The 20333-nt window shown below is 35.5% G+C and overlaps 1 protein-coding gene across 2 annotated transcripts in view; it reads left to right on the plus strand.

Annotated features, from left to right (window-relative positions):
- Window positions 1–20333, plus strand: part of GLCCI1 (glucocorticoid induced 1) — a 101553-nt gene that overhangs the window by 68298 nt on the left and 12922 nt on the right. The window contains exons 4-6 of one of the 2 annotated variants that reach the window (XM_055307333.1): window positions 4423–4539; window positions 9167–9319; window positions 15060–15270. In XM_055307333.1, coding sequence (XP_055163308.1) covers window positions 4423–4539; window positions 9167–9319; window positions 15060–15270 — 481 coding nt within the window. The remainder of the gene's footprint in view (window positions 1–4422; window positions 4540–9166; window positions 9320–15059; window positions 15271–20333) is intronic. The other variant, XM_055307335.1, reaches the window with a different exon arrangement.

The following is a 20333-nucleotide window of genomic DNA, read 5'->3' on the forward strand; positions in this document are numbered from 1 at the left end:
GTTTTTATCTGTGTAATGAGAATTTTTAAGTTCTGTTCCCCTGGCAACTTCCAAATTGCAGTATTGTTGACTGTAGTTACCATGCTATACATTACATTCCAGAATTTACTCATCTTGTAACTGGAAGTTTGTACTCTTTGACCACTGTTGCCCATTTCCTGTCCCCTATCCCATCTTGGGCAACCACCAATCTGCTCTTTGTTTCTATGAATCTTTTTTTAATATTCCACATATAAATGAGATCAAACAGTATTTGTCTTTGCTGATTTATTTTACTTACCATAATACCCTCAGGGTCCATTCCTAATTTTTTTCCAAGGCCACAGAGTAGCTAATTAATATTTAGAAACACAAAGTTGGATGAATCTACAGTTTAGTTTAAGAATTCCAGTCAGTAGAACTTAATGTAAATGAAGGTTGTGTGGGCATTTCATCAGAGTGACCCGGGGTGGGTAGGTCCACGGAAGTGAGGACCAGGAGCTCCTGTGCAGTGTGATGGGATGTGGGCCTGCAGAGGCTGTTTTGGGCTGAGCTTCAGAGCTGTGGATGAGGTGGGGTAGGTGGATGGATGTGTGCGGAGTCGGGGGATTACAGTTTCCTTCTGCCACTTCCTCCCAGAGACGACTTTGTGTCTACTTCCCCCTGGTTCTCAGGTCAACTCTATACTGGCTTCAGATGGCTGTGGGCTCTTGAGCATGACAAAACTATGGAATTTGAGAGAGTTTGGAGTTGTTAGGTAGGTCTGTCTGTCTTCCAAGTGTGGTTGTAAACAGCACAGGAACCACCTTGTTCTGAAGCAAAGGAGGACTTCCGGTATCTGGCTTTCATTTTACATAGTTCTTAACTAGAATTTGTAATCTGAGTAAATATGTTTAGGAAGATGGTTCCCTTTTACCCTAATCTCTACTACATTGAAAACAAGAATGTAGCTATGTAATATTTCAAAGATGAGTAGTATTCTGTGAAAAGTGTAAGGTTGCACAGTTTAACTGGGTAATCAGAGAAAATAAGGCGTATGTGTACCATGGTGGATGCTGTTTGTTTTCAGAGATTTGTTAAGACAGTTAAGAACAAAAACTTTTCTGGCTTATTTTGCTCTGTTAAGGCCTTTAAAAAAAATAGGGTGATTAGGATTGATCAATTTTCAGATTATTGTTGTTTATTTCTGAAGATTATTTTAGAAAGAAAAAGTACAAATTGCCTTGATTAATCTCTAGGCATTATAGGCTCTTCTGTACAAGCTCTTGCCAGTTTTGAAACAACACTGAAACATCATTAATATTCAGAAAGCACTTAATTTTATACCTCTGTCCTAATTAAATGACTTGTACAATTTGAAATCCTATTTACTTTTTATTATAGAGAATAATATGTCCTGATTTATGATTACCTACTAATTTTGATTCCTTTTCTCATGAAAATTAATGTTCTCTAGAAGAAAATTGTGTTATTTCAACAGAGAACAGGGAACACAAACATTAACATAGATAATCTTACTTGTGTATCTTTGCAACAACATTGTATGAGAGATCCATAAGCTACAAAGAGCTTTATAAAGCTGAAGGAACCTAAACAACAACAAACACAACCAACAACTGAAGGAATCTAAGGATCTTAACATAAAAGAAAGGACATAAAGCATTCCGTCATAAAGATGCTTTATTTCCTTTCACGTTGTCTGTCTTCTGTTTGCCATTGGTAAAATGAGGTTTTCTAGCAACCTATATACTTTTCCTCTTGAGCATTTATAGGCTTTAGTAGCAACTGTCTGTTTTGCTTTTTATTGCCATGGCTATCCGAGGTAAGTATTTAGCTAATATTAAAGTACACTGTATTTTTCCTTTATGTCCTTGAGGAAATCAATATATTCTACAGACTTGACTTTGTGTTTACACTTTGCCCAAGTAGGTAAGGTAAAACTGAGCTCATTATAGGTGTTCAAGAAATAGCTGTTAGTTGATTGATGTCATCTTTTCTACAAAGAAAATAATGCCAATATTAAATAATTTCCTCCAAGTTGCTAATTATTCCCTTATAAGATGCTCAGGCATGTTTTATTCCTGGTCTGGTATATTTGAAGCAGATTATACATCATCTAAAATATATTAGTTTTTTTGAATTTCCAGCAAGGTAGATGTTTAATATAAATTGATTGTTTGAAATTTACCCCCTGGCAATACTTATGTTTCAGTTTTTGAGCTTATATTTAATTTTGAGGAAGTTTATTCTGCCACAATAAGTTCTAAGGAAGATGGCTCACAGTGCTATGATAGAATCCTCATATCTGCTAATATTGGCATTGTGGGCTCTGCGCAGTTGGAGATGGCTCTGGGGGTTGCATTTTTGTAATTTCACTCTGGACCAAGAGCTTCTAAATGCTGATGCATAGAGACTAGACAGAATCACAAAAATCAGTCTGGGAGAGACACAGGGATCTGTGTTTGTCAGGACTTTGAGTTCAAGGGATTTTTTGTTTTGTTTGGTGGGGGGGGGGGTATTTGTTTTGTTTTGTTTTTAGTTTACTGATGATTCCAATGGACTTTGTGTGGGGGCCATTGCTCCAAACCAGAAATGGGCAAAAATTCAGTACACCCTTATCACATGCCAGGCACATGCATTTGACTGCATATGTGATCTTGTTGTTTTTTTTTTTAATTATTATTTCTTTCATCATGATAGCTATACTGTTTAATTCCCATCTCCTGTTTTCCTTATCCCCCAACCACCTCGCCTCTGGTAACGATCAGTTTATTCTTTATAGTTAAGAGTCTGTTTCTTGATTTGTCTGTCTGTCTCTCATTCTCTTCTTTGCTCGTTTCTTTTGTTTCTTAAATTCCATATATGAGAGAGATCATATGGTATTTATCTTTCTCGGACTGACTTATGTAGCTCAGTATTATATTCTCTGGCTCCACCTATTTTGTTGCAGATGGCAAGATTTCATTCTCTTTTATGGCTGAATAATATTTCAGTATGTATATATACCACATCTTCTTTTCTTTCTTTTCTCTTAAACCTGGGAGTCTTACCATTCCACTTAGGAGAATACACTCTAAGTTATATTTGTTTTTAAAAGTTATAAGCCAGTGTCCATCAACAAATGACTGGATAAAGAAGATGTAGTTTATGTGTATGTGTATATATCTCCACTGTAATGTTATTCAGCCATGAGGAAGAAGGATATCCTGACATTTGTAACAACAAGGATCAATCTTGAAGGCATTAGGCTAAGTGAAATAAGTGAGGCAGAGAAAGACAAATATTTTTTTAAAAAAGACAAATATTGTATGATAGTACTTGTATGTGGGTTCTAAAAAGGTTGAAATCATAAAAACAATAGTGTGCTGGTGGTTACCAGGGGTTGGAGGGTGGAGGAAATTGGAGTTGGTCAAAAGACACACACTACCAGTTATAAGATGAGTAACTTCTAGGGATCTAATGTATTGCATTTTGTTTATACTTAATAATACATAATACTGTATTGTATATTTAGAAGCTGCTAAGAGGGTAAATCTCAACTGTTATCACTACAAAAAATAATTATGTGGTAGGGTACAGGTATTAACTAAATTCTGTGGTGGCATCATTCGCAATATATAAAGCTATCAAATCAACTCCTGTGACACTATGTCAAAATTATATCTCAATAGAGCTAGAAAGTAAAATAAAAGTTGAGTGATGAAAGAGTAATATGTACTAAGATATTCAGTACAAGTAAGTTGCTAATACTAAATACTTTGGTTTTCCCCACGACCAAAAGATTTACAATTTTGAACTATTTAGTAATTGATAATCCAGGTGCATTTCGTTTGTGTAAGATGGGAACTTAGAAACTAATGTCTTCTCTGTATTAATATATTGGCTTTGACTTTAGTCAGTTGACATGTGAAATACTAGTTTTTTGCCTTATAAAAAGTGTTTAAGGGAGAAGATATTCTGGGTGTACAAGAGTAAAATCTGAAATAATGTGGTTAAGTTTAGTTTACATGTTTACCAAAACACTATTTAAATTGTACAAGTGAAGCATTTGTAGCCTATTTTTTTATTGAAGTAGGGTTGATATATTAGTTTCAGTTGGACAACATAGTGATTCAACATTTATATAATGAAATGATTACCAGAACAAGTGTAGTTACCTTCTGTCACCAAAAATAGTTATTACAATATTATTGACTGTATTCCCTGTGTAGTACTCTACATCCCTATGACTTATTTATTGTATAACTGGAAGTCTGTACCTCTTATTTCCAATAGTTTTAATCCTAGAAACTTGGAAGAATAAATCATGTAGTGAAATATTCTCTTTTTGAAACCTTTGAGGGAAAAATTATTTATTAGTATCCAAAAAAATAAAATAAGAAGTACTTAAAAGCTGGTATTCACTTTTGTTCTCATCTTATTTCTCCTCCCCTCTCCCCAAAGCAGATTGCCAAACTGAGGCAGCAACTACAACGTAGTAAACAGAGTAGTCGGCACAGTAAGGAGAAAGATCGTCAGTCACCTCTTCATGGCAACCATATAACAACCAATCACACTCAGGTAGGCTAATTTCTTGTCCACATTTGAATAATTCCTTTTAAAGAGTTCATTATAAAGGAGGAATCCATTATTTTAGGATTAAAAATTAATAATATAAATCCCTACCTCTACTAAATTACTACTACTTGTTAAATTGTTGCAAGAAGTTTTCTCCTCCTCCATGTATGTCATTTTCTTTTAATAATAGACATAACAGAGTGTAGTCGTCTTAAGGATGATTGATACTAAAATCCTAGCTCGTTCATGTATTAAGCAACTATGGGCATGATCTCATTTAGTCTTCCTAATAGTACCTTAACCCATTTATATCTCTTTATATATACTTACCCCTATTTTACATAAGAAATTGTGGATTAAAGTTCTGTTGGGGGTCCCTTCCCTCTTCCCTCCCCCAGGAACACATATTTCCTGTGGAATAAGTTTGAGAAATGCTGTTCTAGACCAAATTCACTTAAAATATTGATATAAATTTTAGCAAATCAAATACAGTAGAATAGAAAAAGAAACCCAATTAGTGAATCAAAACAAATCTAGTCAGGGTGTTTCAGAAACAGAAGGATGATTCAGCATTAAGAGAGGTGTTAGTTTAGTTAATTGCCTCAGAAAGTCAAAGTAGAATAACACTTGATAAAAACTCCGTTTTCCTATGCGATAAAAACATACTGGGTAAAAATAGGACACTTCCTAATGTGACTAACTGCAAATGTAGGGAGATCTTAACAATAAAATAGTGAAAGCATTTTTGTTAAAAATCAAGTCATAGATGCACATAATTATTGATATTACTTGCTAATAGTTTAGAGGCTCTAGACAGAGCAGTAAGAGAAGGAAACAGTATCTGCATATGATGTGATTATATATTTAGAAAATCAGAGTGAATGAACTAAACCATTAAAACTGATAGGATAACCAATACCAAGTGTTGGTGAGGATGTGGCTCAACTAGAACAGACATACGTTGTTAATGGGAACACTAAAATGGTACCACCACTTTGGAAAACAGTTTGGCATTTTCTTAAGAAGTTAATAAATGTACACTGAACATGAAACCCCCAAATTCCACTCTTTGATATCTAGCCAAGAGAAATAAAAACATGTCCATACTAAGACTTCTACATCAGTGTTCATGGAGGCATTATTTCAAATATCTATCAGTTGGTGAATGGATAAAACAATAATTCATAACATCCATGCAATACTCTTCAGCAGTAAAGAGGAAGGAACTACTGATACTTACAAGAACATGGTTGAATCTCAAAAACATCATGCTAAGTGAAAGAAGTCAGAAGCAAAAGGCTACATAGTATATGTTTTGTTACATTAAATTCTTGAAAAGGCAAAATTATAGAGACAAGGCTTTATCTTTTGTTCTTAATCTGGTAGAAACAATATATTATTCTTACAACTATTGATTTCAAGCACCTTTTTTGTCAGAACCCAGGGCATCTATGGAAGACCTCTGACCTAACAAAAAAGACTTAACCAGATGTTTCTAATTTATATTGAATTTTTGGGATTGTAGTTAGGTGTAAAAATAATTTTCTGCCATACAGATTGTAGTATTTGTAGGTGATGTATGAAGTATAGAATGTGCTTTAAAATAAGAACAGAAGAAAAATGGATATTTAGATGAAGCAAAATTGGCAGACGCTGGTAATTTTTGAAGCTGAATGATGTGCACCTGAGAGTTCATTATGGTACAGTGTTTATGTTTATGATTATATATTTTTTTAAAGATTTTCTTTATTTATTCATGACAGACACACAGAGAGGGAGAGAGAGAGGCAGAGACACAGGCAGAGGGAGAAGCAGGCTCCATGCAGGGAGCCCGATGTGGGACTTGATCCCAGGTCTCCAGGATCTGGCCCTGGGCTGAAGGCGGTGCTAACCCACTGAGCCACCCGGGCTGCCCCTATAATTTTTTATACAAAAAGAAACTGAGAACTTCGTGAGATGATTAGATAAAATGTAAACATAGAAATCGGTAGTTTTCTCTCATAGGAATGAAGGTAAACCACTGAACACCCTATGTAGAATACTTCTAGCACTGAATGTGTGGGAAGTTTTCCCATACCAACCAACTCTCCCGACACCAACTGAGCATCTTAGAATTCAGTTACAACACTAACTACTAGAAATTGGCACGGACCCCCACAGTTAAGGGCTTAGCCGCACAAGACTGCCCCTCCCCCTCCCCACAGGATGCCAGTTTCAAGTCTCAGATTGTCATCTGTACTTCTGACCATCTGGAATTCCCAACAACCACTTCAGGCTCAATAATTTGCTATAATGGTTTCAGAACTCAGGGAATCACTTATGTTTACTGCTTTGTTATAAGGATATAATAAAGGGTACAGATGAATAGATAAAGAGGTACATAGGGCAAGGTCTAGAAAGGTCGCAAGTGCAGGGTCTTCTCCCATGGAGTTGGGGTGCTGCCATCCTTTTGGCACGTAGATACATTTTCACCAGACTGGAAGTTCTCTGAACTCATGTTTAGAGATTTTTGTGAAGGCTTTATTTATCACATTGGCATGATCTACTCACCAGCCCCTCTGCCCTCTCCAGAGGATGATGTGTGTGGCTGGGAATCCCAAGCCTATAATCATAGCTTGATCTTTCTGTTGACTAGCCCCATCCTGAAGCTATCAAGGAGCCCCTCAAGAGTCACCTCATTAGAATAGAGGACTCTTTCCTTCTATCACTCAGGACATTTCAAGGGATTTAGGGACTCTGGGTCCCATTCCAGGGTCAGAAACAAAATATTGGAACAAAAGATGCTCCTAGCGTACCTGTCATTGAAGAAATGACAAGAATTTTAGGAAATATGTGTCAGGAACTAGGACAGACGCCAAATTAATGTTTCTTGTTATGTTAACAATTCTTAATAACACGTTAGTATATATAAGAAAAATACTAAATGCCTCGAATTATACTTAAAAGAAATATGCTAATTATAAGACTTTATTGAGAATATGAAATAGAAAATCGAGACCTAAATGGGAAATCTCAACACATTCATGTATAGGAAGGGAAGACTCAATATTTTTCGAATAGCAATTTCCCCAAAATTAATGTACAGATTGAGTTCCAATGGAATTTTAAGAGGAATTGTTTTGTTACTTGAAAAGTTGTTTTCAAGGGTCATATGGAAAACTAATGCCAATTAATAGAAAAGAAAACTTGAAAAGGCTTTTCCTATAAGATAGCAACATGTACTATAAAATATCAGCAATTAAAGTCAAGCTTTGTGTAGGGATTATCTGTTAAGAAGGAAATGAAATCAGAATCAAATCAAATATAGAAATCCATAAGAAAATCAAATATAGAATCATAAGTGCAGTTTGATTACTCTGGTAGGTAAAAACAAAACAAAACAAAAAACAAAACAAAAAAAAACACTACCTCACACCATGCACAAAAAGTAAATCATGTTAGGTTAAATATTTAAATATGAAAGACCATAAAAGTACTGAAAGAAAGATATCTGCTACTAAAGTAAGCAGCACATGCATGACAAAGTTACGTTAGTATGAAGACATCTCAGACATCTCGTGCATCAATAACAAAGGATCTTAGCAGGCAGCAGTTCACGGAGGGCAGAAGCACAGCAGGAAATATTATTCATGTGTTAATAATCAGCCCACTTGATTATGAATCCTATGTAACAACTTTAATCAATCAAAATAAGATGGTGATCATATATTGTTTTTATTTTTACTTGTTCATCTTGATTTTTCTTATTTCCTTTCTGTGGTCTAAGTTCCTTGAGCATCAAAACATTTGTCTTACTCTTAACCGTAGAGAACAAACTGATGGTCACCCGAGGGGAGGTGGGCAGATAAGTGAAACAGGTGACGAGGATGAAGAGTACACCTGCCTTGATGAGCACTGAGAAATGTAGAGAAGTGGTGAATCACCATACTCTACACCTGAAACTATTGTAACACTGTATGTTAACTCTACTGGAATTAGGCAAAAAAAAAAAGTCTTGCCTTAGGCTTTCTGGTACCCTCTGTGACTGCTGTGAGAGGTGGTTAATTCTTGAGAACTTCCTCCAGAGGACTTTTGTAAACAACCTTAAAGCTGTTAAGTGAGTGTTATTGAACTTAACATGATACATTGTTGCCATTATGAAATGGTTGACAAAATGGAAGTAAAAATACTAGAAGATAATTGAAACAGTGAAGGAAACAAATCTTTTAAATAGGGGCATGGAGCTGTCCAGTAAAGCCACATGATACAGTTAACTGACTTGATTTCGACTTTACTTTTTCAGTAAAAACAGCAAAGGGAGAGAGAATTAAACATTGTAGAAGATTCCGTCTGCCGCCCTACTGAAAAAGTGTATATGTTATGCCATTAAATACCTTTACACGTTGACATAAAGGATTATTTGGACTCTATAGAGTTTTTACCTTCTTACATGAGAACCTAAATTTCTGTATGTGAATCTGAATTTATAAATTGTATTTGAAGTGTTGAAATAACTCCATTCATTTGAGTTTCCATTTTCAGGTTTACTGTGCTCTTTGATTTCTTCTGTTTTTTGTTGTTGTTGCTGTCGTTTGTTTGGGGTTTTTTTTTTTTGACCACAGAGAATCTGACACCATCTTATGTTTTGTAGGCTCCTGGATCAAGATCAGTCCCTATGCCGCTGTCAAATATATCCGTGCCAAAATCGTCTGTTTCGCGTGTTCCCTGCAATGTAGAAGGAATAAGTCCTGAGTTAGAAAAGGTATTCATTAAAGAAAATAACGGGAAGGAGGAAGTATCCAAGGTAAGGTTATGTGCCAAGTTTGAATTCTCTTTTTTCCCTTTGATATTCAGAACTGGACTTAAAAGTCCTTTTTTTGGTTACAGCCTTATTAGAGCTACTTCGCATACCTGTAACTTACCCCTGTGAAGTGTACGACTCTGTGGGGTTTGTAGTGTATTCACACTTGTGCAACCACCACCACAGTCCATTTTACAGCATTTTCATCACCCCAGAAAGAAACTCTGCATCCGTTAGCAATTAGCCCTCATTTCCTTCCAGTTCCCCCAGCCGTCAGCAACCACTGATCTGTGTTCTCTGTCTACAACTTAGCCTCTTCTAGACATTTCTTAGAAGTGGAGTCATGCAATACTTGGCCTTTTGTGACTGTTTTCATTCAGCACAGTGTCTCTAAGGTTCCATCCATGTTGTAACATTTCTCAGTACTTCAGTCCTTTTTATTGCCAAATACTCAATGTATGGATTTTATTTAGCAGTTATCAGCTGATGAACATTGTCTCATTCCTACTTTTTGGCTATTATGAATAATGCTGCTACAAAATTCATATACAAGATTTCATGCAAACATGTTTTTCCCTTGAGGATATACCTAGTTGTGAGACTGCTGGTGTGGGAGCTCTTTTTTATTATAGCCATCCTGTTGGGTGTCCAGTCGTATCCCATCATGTAGCTATGCATTTCCTGAAGGCTAAAGATGTTAAGCATCTTTTCATGTACTATTGGCCATTTGTAGATCTTCTTTGGGAATTTGTCTATTTAAATGATCATTTACCCCATTTTGAAACTGGATTGTCTTTTTACTATCGTAGAAATGCTTTAATAAAGCGTTTATTTTCTAGATAAAAGTTTTTATTAGATGTATGATTTGAAAATACCTCCCATTCTGTGGGTAGTCTTTTCATTCTACTTTCTTAATGATGTCCTTTGAAACACTTTCAATTTTGATAAAGTTTGATTTATTGCTTTTCTTTTTTAAAAAAAGATTTTATTGAGAGAGAGCATGAGTAGGGGGAAGGGCAGAGGGAGAGGGAGACACCCCCCCACACACACACCCTCTGCTGAGCAGGGGGCCCTACATGGGGCTCCATCCTGGGATTCTGGGATTGTGACCTGAGCCAAAAGCAGGTCTGCTTAACCAACTGAGCCACCCAGGCGCCCCTGTTGTGTTTTTGTTATTTGTATATTTGATGTCATATTTAGGAAACCATTGCCTAATCTTAAGGTCTTCTTAGATTTCTTGTATTCTTCTAAGCGTTTTTAGTTTTAGCTTTTTCTTATAGTTACGTCTTTGAACCATTTTGTTTTGCTTTGTTTTAAAGATTTTATTTATTCATGAGAGACAGAGAAAGGCAGAGACATAGGCAGAGGGAGAAGCAGGCTCCATGCAGGGAGCCTGATGTGGAACTCGATCCTGAGCCGAAGGTAGACGCTCAGCTGCTGAGCCACCCAGGCATCCCTGAACCATTTTGAATTCGCCAAAAATGCTTTATAAATTACCTCTGTCCCAGAAAAGAAATCTGGATATTGCTGCATGTGAGTCTGTATTTGACCACATTTTAAATATATGCTCCACAAAAGAAAGCATCGGGTAGCCTTTGACTTAATTATCTCTGAGATTTTTTTTGGAGCCAAAATAATGATTTATGCCAAATATGTGTCTGATTCCTTTAAATAATGTGCAGGTTTTTAAACCGATTTAATTTCAAAATCCGAACAGTTCAGTTTTATATTTATAAAATTAAAAAGTAAGACTTTCAACTCTCAGTATTGCTTAGCAAATATGAGCATTATGCATTATTTCTTGTACATCATTCCTGATACGTGTGTGTATTCTAATACGTAGTGAATCATTTTATGAATATACCATAATTTGGAAATCCCCTGTTGACAGGCATTTAGATTGTTTTCAGTTTTTGTCATCATAAGTAGTGCTTTAGAAAACATTGCGTACTCTTGAAGATAATTTTCTGGCAGTGAAATTGCTGGATCAAAGCAATTTAGGTATGTTTTAAATTTTGATGAATATTGCTAAAATTATATTCCCAAAAAGTTGTGCCATTTTACTCTTCCTAAATGGTCCATGTTAAAATTTTATCTGTATTTATAATACTGTAAAGGAATTCTTTGGAAATTATGCCATCTCTTAGCTCTTGATCATTAAAATGTTTCCTTAATATATTAAGTAATGTTTAAAAGCATTAATGTAAGGAAATTTTTCAAAAAATTTCACTTTAGTGAAAAATCTAATCTTTTGAGGATGAAAGAATATCACATATTTGCTGATTCCTTAAGAATTTCAAAACAAAACTGTACTAGGATATAAAACTTACTAACATAACCTCGAGAAAACAAAAGCACTAATTCACAAAGATATATGCATGGCTTTGCTTATTGCAGCATTATTAACAATAACCTCGATATAGCAACAACCTAAGTGTCCATTGATAGATGAATGGATAAAGATGTGTATTTACTATGTATAAACAATATATAAAATAAAATATATGAAAAGCATATATAGTTATATAATGTACACATACACAGTGGAATGTTACTCAGCCATAGAAAAGAATAAGATCTTGCCCATTTTTCACAATGAGAACGGACCTAGGGAATATTATCCTGTGTGAAATAAATCAGAGAAAAACAAATATCATATGATTTCACCTATATGTGGAATCTAAAAAACAAAACAAATAAGCAAACAGAAACAGATCCATACATACAAATTGGTGGTTGCCGGAGGGGAAGGGAGAGGAGGTGGGGGATGGGCAGAATGGGCAAAGGGGAGTAAGAGGTATATGCTTCTAGTTCTAGAACGAGTAAGTCACAGAGACGAAAGGTACAGCAGAGGAAATATAGTCGATGGTATTATAAGCATTATATGGTGACACATGCTAGCAACATTTGTGGTGAGCATTTCATGATGCATAGAGTTGTCAATTCACTAAGTTATACACCTGAAACTAATGTACATTGAGTGTCAGCTATACATAAATGAATAAATAAATAAATAAAAGTTTATGTAGTTCTGCTTTTTAAATAAATTGGATTTTAATTTTATAGTGGCCATTTCAGAATTACTCTAAGCTAACCCTCACACTTAAAACTAAAATACTAATTTTTAGAATTTTTTCGATTGGTAAGTGTGCCCCAAAGTTTTAATAAAATGTCACATTAATTGGGCAGCCCAGGTGGCTCAGCAGTTTAGTGCTGCCTTCAGCCCAGGGCATGATCCTAGAGATCCGGGATCGAGTCCCATGTCGCTCCCTGCATGGAGCCTGCTTCTCCCTCTGCCTGTGTCTCTGCCTTTCTCTCTCTCTCTCTCTCTGTCTCATGAATAAATAAAATCTTTTTTTTTTAAATGTCACATTAATGAACCTGCCAGGAACTAAAAAAAAGAAAATTGTCCTGTTAAGTATATTAGTGTTCTAAGCTTATATTTCCCCACTGTTATTTGTATAAATAGTAGATTTTTAAAATCTGTTTCATTCTTATAATTCTTACAAACTCCCTCCCAACAAAACAAAATTTGGTTAAGTAAATTGATATATATCACTGTTAGCAATTAAGAAAAAGAAATACAGAAAGATTGTGTTTATCAAATAGGACACAAATGAAAGATAACTCAAATTCTTAAGTATTTTACCTATAGATTTATACATCATTCTTTTATTGATTACCAATACTGACACTTTTATTAAAGTAACATTTTCCTTGACTTAAATGTCTAAATTTTAAGAAATAGTTCTGTTTGAAGCCCTCAAATATAGTTTTGAAAGTGACCTTTGCTCATGTGTTACCCTTGGAACTTCACACATCTTATTACTGCTATACAATTTTGTCCAAAAAACACCAGTGCCAGTGATTTATTCTTTGTTCATTCTAAGGTTTAGTGCAGAATTATAATTAAAATCAATTTACTTAAATGAAAAAAAAAATTTTAAGTAACATTTTCTTAACATTTGATCAAGTAAAATAATAGTCTTTTGGGACTTTTTCTTTCCTTAATTGGAAAGTGTTACTTTTTGTTTGCAGAATGAATTTATTTATTTATTTATTTATTTATTTATTTATTTATTTATTTATTTATGACACAGAGAGAGAGAGGCAGAGACACAGGCAGAGGAGAGGCAGGCCCCATGCCAGGAGCCTGATGCGGGACTTGATTCCGGGTCTCTAGGATCACACCCCAGGCCGAAGGCAGCGCTAAACCTCTGGGCCACCAGGGCTGCCCTGAATTGATATTTACATAATTGGATATTCTCTTTATAGTAGTCATTGTCAGGTTGTGAAGATGCTCTAGGTTTGATTTAATAGCATTGTATAGATAAATGCAGTTTTTGTTTCAGTAGTTAATGGTTTCAGCCTTCACTTGGTTGTTACAGAAAAAAAATTATATATTTTGAATCTTGCCTAATTTTATCATACTCCATTTTTCCCTCTGACAATGTTTCTAAAAACTCTGAAACAAAGCTCAGAGTAAAAACAGTAAATAGTGAAAATCCGTTGTAAATAAGAGTATATTTGTTCTTTTTCTTAGCATTGCAGTCTTGCCTAAGTGATTAATATATAAAATTTTATTTGTTGATCTTACTTTGTTGGCACACAGATTAGGAAAATGGAATAAGATTTATCTTTACAGCTGAAGCAGAGTATTTAGAGTCCACTGTGACAGAAGCTCTGCTTCTGTTTAATTAGCATGACATCAGAAGCACTAAACTATAGTTTCTTTATTTGTTTTTTTTTAACTTTTTTTTTTAAAGATTTTATTTATTCATGAGAGACATTGAGAAAGAGGCAGAGACACAGGCAGAGGGAGAAGTAGGCTCCATGCAGGGAGCCTGATGTGGGACTAGATCCCGGGACTTCAGGATCACACCCTGGGCTGAAGGCAGATGCTTAGCTACTAAACCACCCAAGCATCCCTAGGTTCTTTATTTGTAAGGACACTGGAATAATGAGCTCTAAGGTCTTTTTGGGTCCTAAATACGGTTTCTTTGATGATAGTTTCATTTCTATTTCTTATTTTTGCCACTCAAAACAATGCATTAGAACCAAACCAAGTAGTCCTACAAAGATAGATACCAAAACAGTTTTGAATTCTATTAACATCCTTTATGGAATAGTTTTGAATTACATTTTGAATTATATTAATATCTTTTATAGAATGGTAATAGAATAAATCTCTTTATTAGAAATTTTGGGTAATCTGTAAAGGAAATGGAAAACATGGTTCTGTTCCTGATCTCAGAAAAACTAAAATAGAGAATGGACAGAAAAATCTATACCTGCGAGTATGTGATTTTACTTTTCTTACTAGCAAGTCAGAGTCATTTCTTTTTTTTTTAAGTCAGAGTCATTTCTTGCACAGTTTGATCACTTCATTCAGCAATGTTTGTTGGATGTCTGCTATGTGCCAGACACGGTGGGAGGCACTGGGGACACAGTGTTTAAAAAAAGCCCCACCCTTGAGAAGTATTATGGGAAGTGCTAACCTCGGGATGCATAGAGAGCTTTGGAACTTGTAAGACAATTTTTATCCTTAGTAGTTTGAAATAAGTTTTTTGTTCAGTCAAGACAATGTGCAGAAATCAAGACAAGACTGGTATCTTTATTCTCTGAAGAATCAGGTATAATGAGATAGTAATGGAATGTGAAGACAAGGACCATGCCATGTGCTTCTGCATGAATCAGGGATGTGCACTGACACATGCACACGTAATGCTTGTTTGTCTTCCAGCCTTTGGAGATCCCGGACGGTCGAAGAGCCCCGCTCCCCGCTCACTACCGAAGCAGCAGCACGCGCAGCATAGACACTCAGACTCCCTCCGTGCAGGAGCGCAGCAGTAGCTGCAGCAGCCATTCACCTTGTATCTCTCCCTTTTGTCCCCCCGAGTCCCAGGATGGTAGCCCTTGCTCAACAGAAGATTTACTCTATGATCGTGATAAAGGTGAGAAGGAAATCATCCGCTTAGATAGCGGGTTTGTTGTAGGGTCTTGCTCATTATACTTTCTTTGTCTTAGACCATTACATCATTTTTTTTTCTTTTGTTGAACGGTGGGGCTGTAAAGGATTGGTTAATCTAGGTTCGTTCGTTGGTTTCCCATACCCTCCCTTCTTTGTGACTCTCACAAACATCTTCCATAAATGTGTCAGAGAAGCACAGCGCATGGTTCTAACAGCTAATGAAAGCTATCAAATGGAGTGCATACAGCTTTACATCATATAACACACAGGTTTTTCCTCGCTATTGTCCAGAGCTAATGATGGTTCTGGTAGAGTTTATATTGCTCATGTCTAAAGGTAGATTTTGTGACCAGATTGACTTAGGAGGAAGTAATTTCTAGATAATTCGGTTGGAAGGATGGGTATATTTTTAACCCAAGCAGGTAAAGTTTAATAAGTACCTACCAAGATTATCAGGGGTTGTTACGGTATGTAAATGAAGTATTAACTAACACCAATAAGCGGGCAGGACCTCTGAGATTTCTTGTTCCTTGCCAGGCCTCAGCTGTCTGCCCTTACTCTCCTGTCCTTGTGTCAGGCACTGGGCCACCACTTAACCTCTCCTTTCAGTTTCTGGCCTCCTCAGACCTAGACACAGAAGGCAACAAAGATGGCCCAGCTTCTACCTTCCCAGTTGCTTCCAAAGAAACACTGAAATTATTTAATCACTCATTTACTGCTTCTCACCACAGAGAGAAATACACCGTAGGTGACTAAAATTTTAAAACTTCACCAGGTAAAGTTTACAGAATCTTATAGGAATTTTGTGGTCCTTGTCCTGACTTGACTGTCATTCCCGCTTATTTGTTTTATTTTGAGGTATTATTACATTTAAATTGCCAGATTTTAAGTGCTCAGCCCAATGAATTTTTACATATGTATGCACTCACAAAACTACTACCGAGATCAAGACACATCATTTTTAGCATCCCAGAAGGCTCCCTCAGGCCCCCTTCCCCTCTCCATCTGGAAGTAACCACTGTTCTGACTTCCATTGCCATAATTTAATTTTTCCACGTTACTGTATTTTACAGAAATGGAACGGTGCATGTTTATTCTTGTGTCTGGCTTCTTTCACTCATCATTATGCCTAACTCTCTGCTGAGATGTTAAATAGAAGTTACTCTGGACTTTGTCTTCTGCTTTTCTTTCTGTGGGTGGATCTCAGCAATCTCTGCTTGCTTTTCACCCTCTCATTATCATTATCGACAAGCCTTGTGTGCTCCCTTCCTCCATTCAGGATGTACTGAAGGCAGTGCCATGCCATAGGCATCTCTCTGCTTCGGGCGGGAAGTCTCCATTTCGTAGAATGTCAGACTAGGAAACTTTTTATTTCACCAAAGCTTGCTTCTACTGGAGCATATGACTCTAGTCACTTCCTCACAACATTTACTATGGATGTTTCACAGGAAAGCCAACAAGAAAACACCTTGTATCTAATGGGATTTCGAAGATAATCGGAGATACTTAAAAAATGGTTCTCTGTTTTAGGCTACACAGGTGGTAGATGGCAAGTCTGTCTTAATTCCAAAACCTGTATTCTGTGTTCGCTGTATCAGTTGCAAGGATAAGCATGGTTCAGGCTGACCACTTTTGCTATTTATTAGCACTTGTAGTTGGGTAAAGTCAAAATAGCAGTAATAATAAGGCTAGGCAATTAATTTCTGGAGTTTTGTTTTCTTCTTTCTAAATTTAATAGTGTGAATGATTGAGAGACATTGAACCAAAAAGGAAGTGTATAGGGAGATGATAAGTGAGTTCCACTCTGGTTAACAGTTTGGGAGATTGCCTTCAGGGCCTCTGGATGACGATGTTCAATGAGGCAGATAAATACATGGTTTCTGCATTGTAGAAAAGGTACTCACTTAGATCCTAAGTTTAAAACAGTATATGTTTTTACATAGAACATAGAACATATGTACATTTAAGGTGTACAATGGAATGATTCGATATATGTATATATCTGCAAAATGTTTACCGCAATAAGATTAGTTACCATATCCTTCACCTCAAGTAATTACCATTTTTTTGTTGTTGCTATGGTGAGAACATTAAAGTTTGACTCCCATAGCAACTTTGAAGTATGAAAGACAATATTATTAACTACAGTTACCATGCTGTACCTTAGATCCCCAGGACTTACTCTTCTTATAACTGAATGTTTGGATCCTTTGACTGTCATCTTCCCATATTCTTGGCCCCCTGGCCACCACTATCTTACTCCCTATTTCTATAAGTTTGATACTTTTAAGATTCCACATGTGAGGTCATACAGTATTTTTCTCTGACTTACTTCACTTACCATAATGCCCTCGAGGTCCATTCATGTTGTTGTAAATGGCAGGATTTCCTTTTTTACGGCTGAACAATATTTGTGTGTGTGTGTCTGTTTTATTTTCTTTATACATTCATTCATTGATGGCCACTTAAGTTATTTCCATGTTTGGACTAATATGAATAATACTGCAGTGAACGTGGGAATGCAGGTGTCTCTTCAAGATAGTATAATAATCTGAATTCTGACCATTTCTTAGGTAACTTAGACCTTGTTCCAAGATTTTCCTTTTTTTTCTATATTTTCCTCTGTGTCTTCTTATTCTTCCATACAAGATACTTGCCTGCATAATGTAAATGTATTTTTTTCTTATGTTCTTCTTGTTTGTTTTTTTTAAGGTAAAATGAGAGCATTGGTCCAGATTATCTCTAAGGCCAACTGTTTTTTTTTCTAATAATCAAAAAATATTTATTAGTAAAGTAGGGTGATAATAACTACCTCATATCATTATTGGGGTGAATGAGATATTGTAGCAAAGTACTTATTAGCACAACCATTGGTCCATAGTAAACAATAGATTGTCTTGGGTGTGGCTAAATATGACTTTGAAAAAAATCTCTGCAGAAATTAAGGAGATCTCAGAATCATGTTAGACATTTTTCTGTTTTCTACAAGACTATTTCAGTTTGGGAATTAAAACACTAATTTCTTAATCTACCATATTTAGCTTTGAGCGTTACTTTGTGATTAAGATTAAGCTGAAAATTAGATGACCTTATATTACAATGTGAAGTTCTTAAATCAAGTACTCTGTGAAGAAAAAATTAAAATAACATCTGCTTCTTTTATATATGCATGTATGTTTATATATGTACACACATGTATGTATTTTAGGATCAGGAATGGAGGCTTATGTATTCAACCAAGTTTATACTTCCAGTTTAAAAAACATTTGTTGAACATAGACTGGATGTCAGGTACCCCACTGAGAGTAGAGAAATAGAGTTGAGTAAGATGTGATATCTGTCTTTAAGGAATTTATGGTCTAATACGGAATAATAGCAATGTAAACAAATGATACACTATTATATAAGTGTGTATACAAGTATGTTCAGAATACTAAAGGTACAAAAGAGGGACTTGTTTGATAGTTTCTGAAACCTATATATGTCATTTAAACTATAGAAGAGTCTCTTGACTCATTACTGTTCTATATACAGTCCGAATTTTGTGTTTTCTTTAAAGATACTAATTCAGTCTTATAATTTGCACTTTCCAAAAAGAAAAAAAATGGAAGTTATAGATTTTGAATAGGTTGTATTATTAACTATGAAAATAGGATTGATACTGTAATTTTGTAGTCAACTAGAATATATGTGGAGTACCTACATATTATGCAGTTATGCTAGAGAAATTTTTTCTGCGCTAGAAAAGCTAGTTCAGACATTGTTAGGCACCTGGATAGGTATGCTCGAGAGGAGAGGGGGATAGCCATTATGAATGCATGCTCCCATGAGAGATGTGCTGCTGGGCTGATTATTTTTCTAACACTCATCTGCAATATACTTATCCTTTTTCTGATTTTGCTAACATTATTTCTTCCTTTTCTTCATATATATTCTTTTCCATGAGCCATATATAATTTGAGACCTATAAAATAATTTTAGTTGATTCGCATATTGATTTTTCTTTTTTTCTTTCTTTTTCTTTTTTTTTCTTTTTTTTTTCTTTTTTTTTTTTTTAGTATATTGGTTTCTCTTTGGCTATTTCAATTGCAGTACTAAGATGAAAACATTCTGACTATTGAGAAAGGTCCAGCCATTAAGAGATTATTTTCAGGTTTGGGATTCCTTTTTTCTTTTTCTTTTTTTCTTTTTGGTAGGTTTTTCCAGTAACCTACAGACTAGAAGGGTAGCCTGGTCACATGTATAAGCTTGTCAGACTCACTAACCTAGTAACTACCATAGTTCCTACATTATGGTCCATGTGGAGAACTCAGGATCCAGAATAAGAACTCTCATCTTGACATCCTCAGAATATACCCTAAGAGTTAAGCTAATTTTTTTTTTTTTACATTATTGTGCCCAAAATGCAAGGGAGAAAAATAGTCCTTTATCTAATACAGATGGCAGCATCAAAATACTCTTTTAGCAGCTCTGCCAGCGTTCCTAATGGTAGTGAGAGTGGAGCTGGACAAGCCACAAGATGTAGACTTGAGCCTGCCACTTATAGTTGATCTTTGGCACAGTTCACTTAGGCGGTTGTTCTCAAATTCTGCAGTTTTGCAAGATATTGTGGAAACATTGATTATTCTAATCATGAAGTCAACTGAACCATTCTACTCAGGCCAACTACTAACAGTTATATTCCAAGAGTTCATAAATTGGGTACTTGGAACTTAAACTGTATTTTCCCACAAGAACAACGTATGTTATGTGGATGGAGATTCCCAAGGCCAATGCATAGAAACCTATTTACCTCATACCATGATTAACTCATAAATGTTAATATTCCCAAACTTTGAGTGTTAGGACTGAATACCCCCTGGTTGCATGGGAGAAAAAGATAAAGTATTATCTTGTTTTATTCTGGGTCTAGGACTGCCCCTAGTCAGACTTTTGAAAGAGACTCTTTTTGACATCATCTTATTCCTTTCTACTTACATTTTAATTCGATTTGCATTTATCTCTAAGGGCTCTTCTTTGACCTTTGCCCTTAACAGACTTTAACCA

Source organism: Nyctereutes procyonoides, unplaced genomic scaffold (assembly GCF_905146905.1).
Source record: "Nyctereutes procyonoides isolate TBG_1078 unplaced genomic scaffold, NYPRO_anot_genome, whole genome shotgun sequence".
Lineage (NCBI taxonomy): Eukaryota > Metazoa > Chordata > Mammalia > Carnivora > Canidae > Nyctereutes > Nyctereutes procyonoides.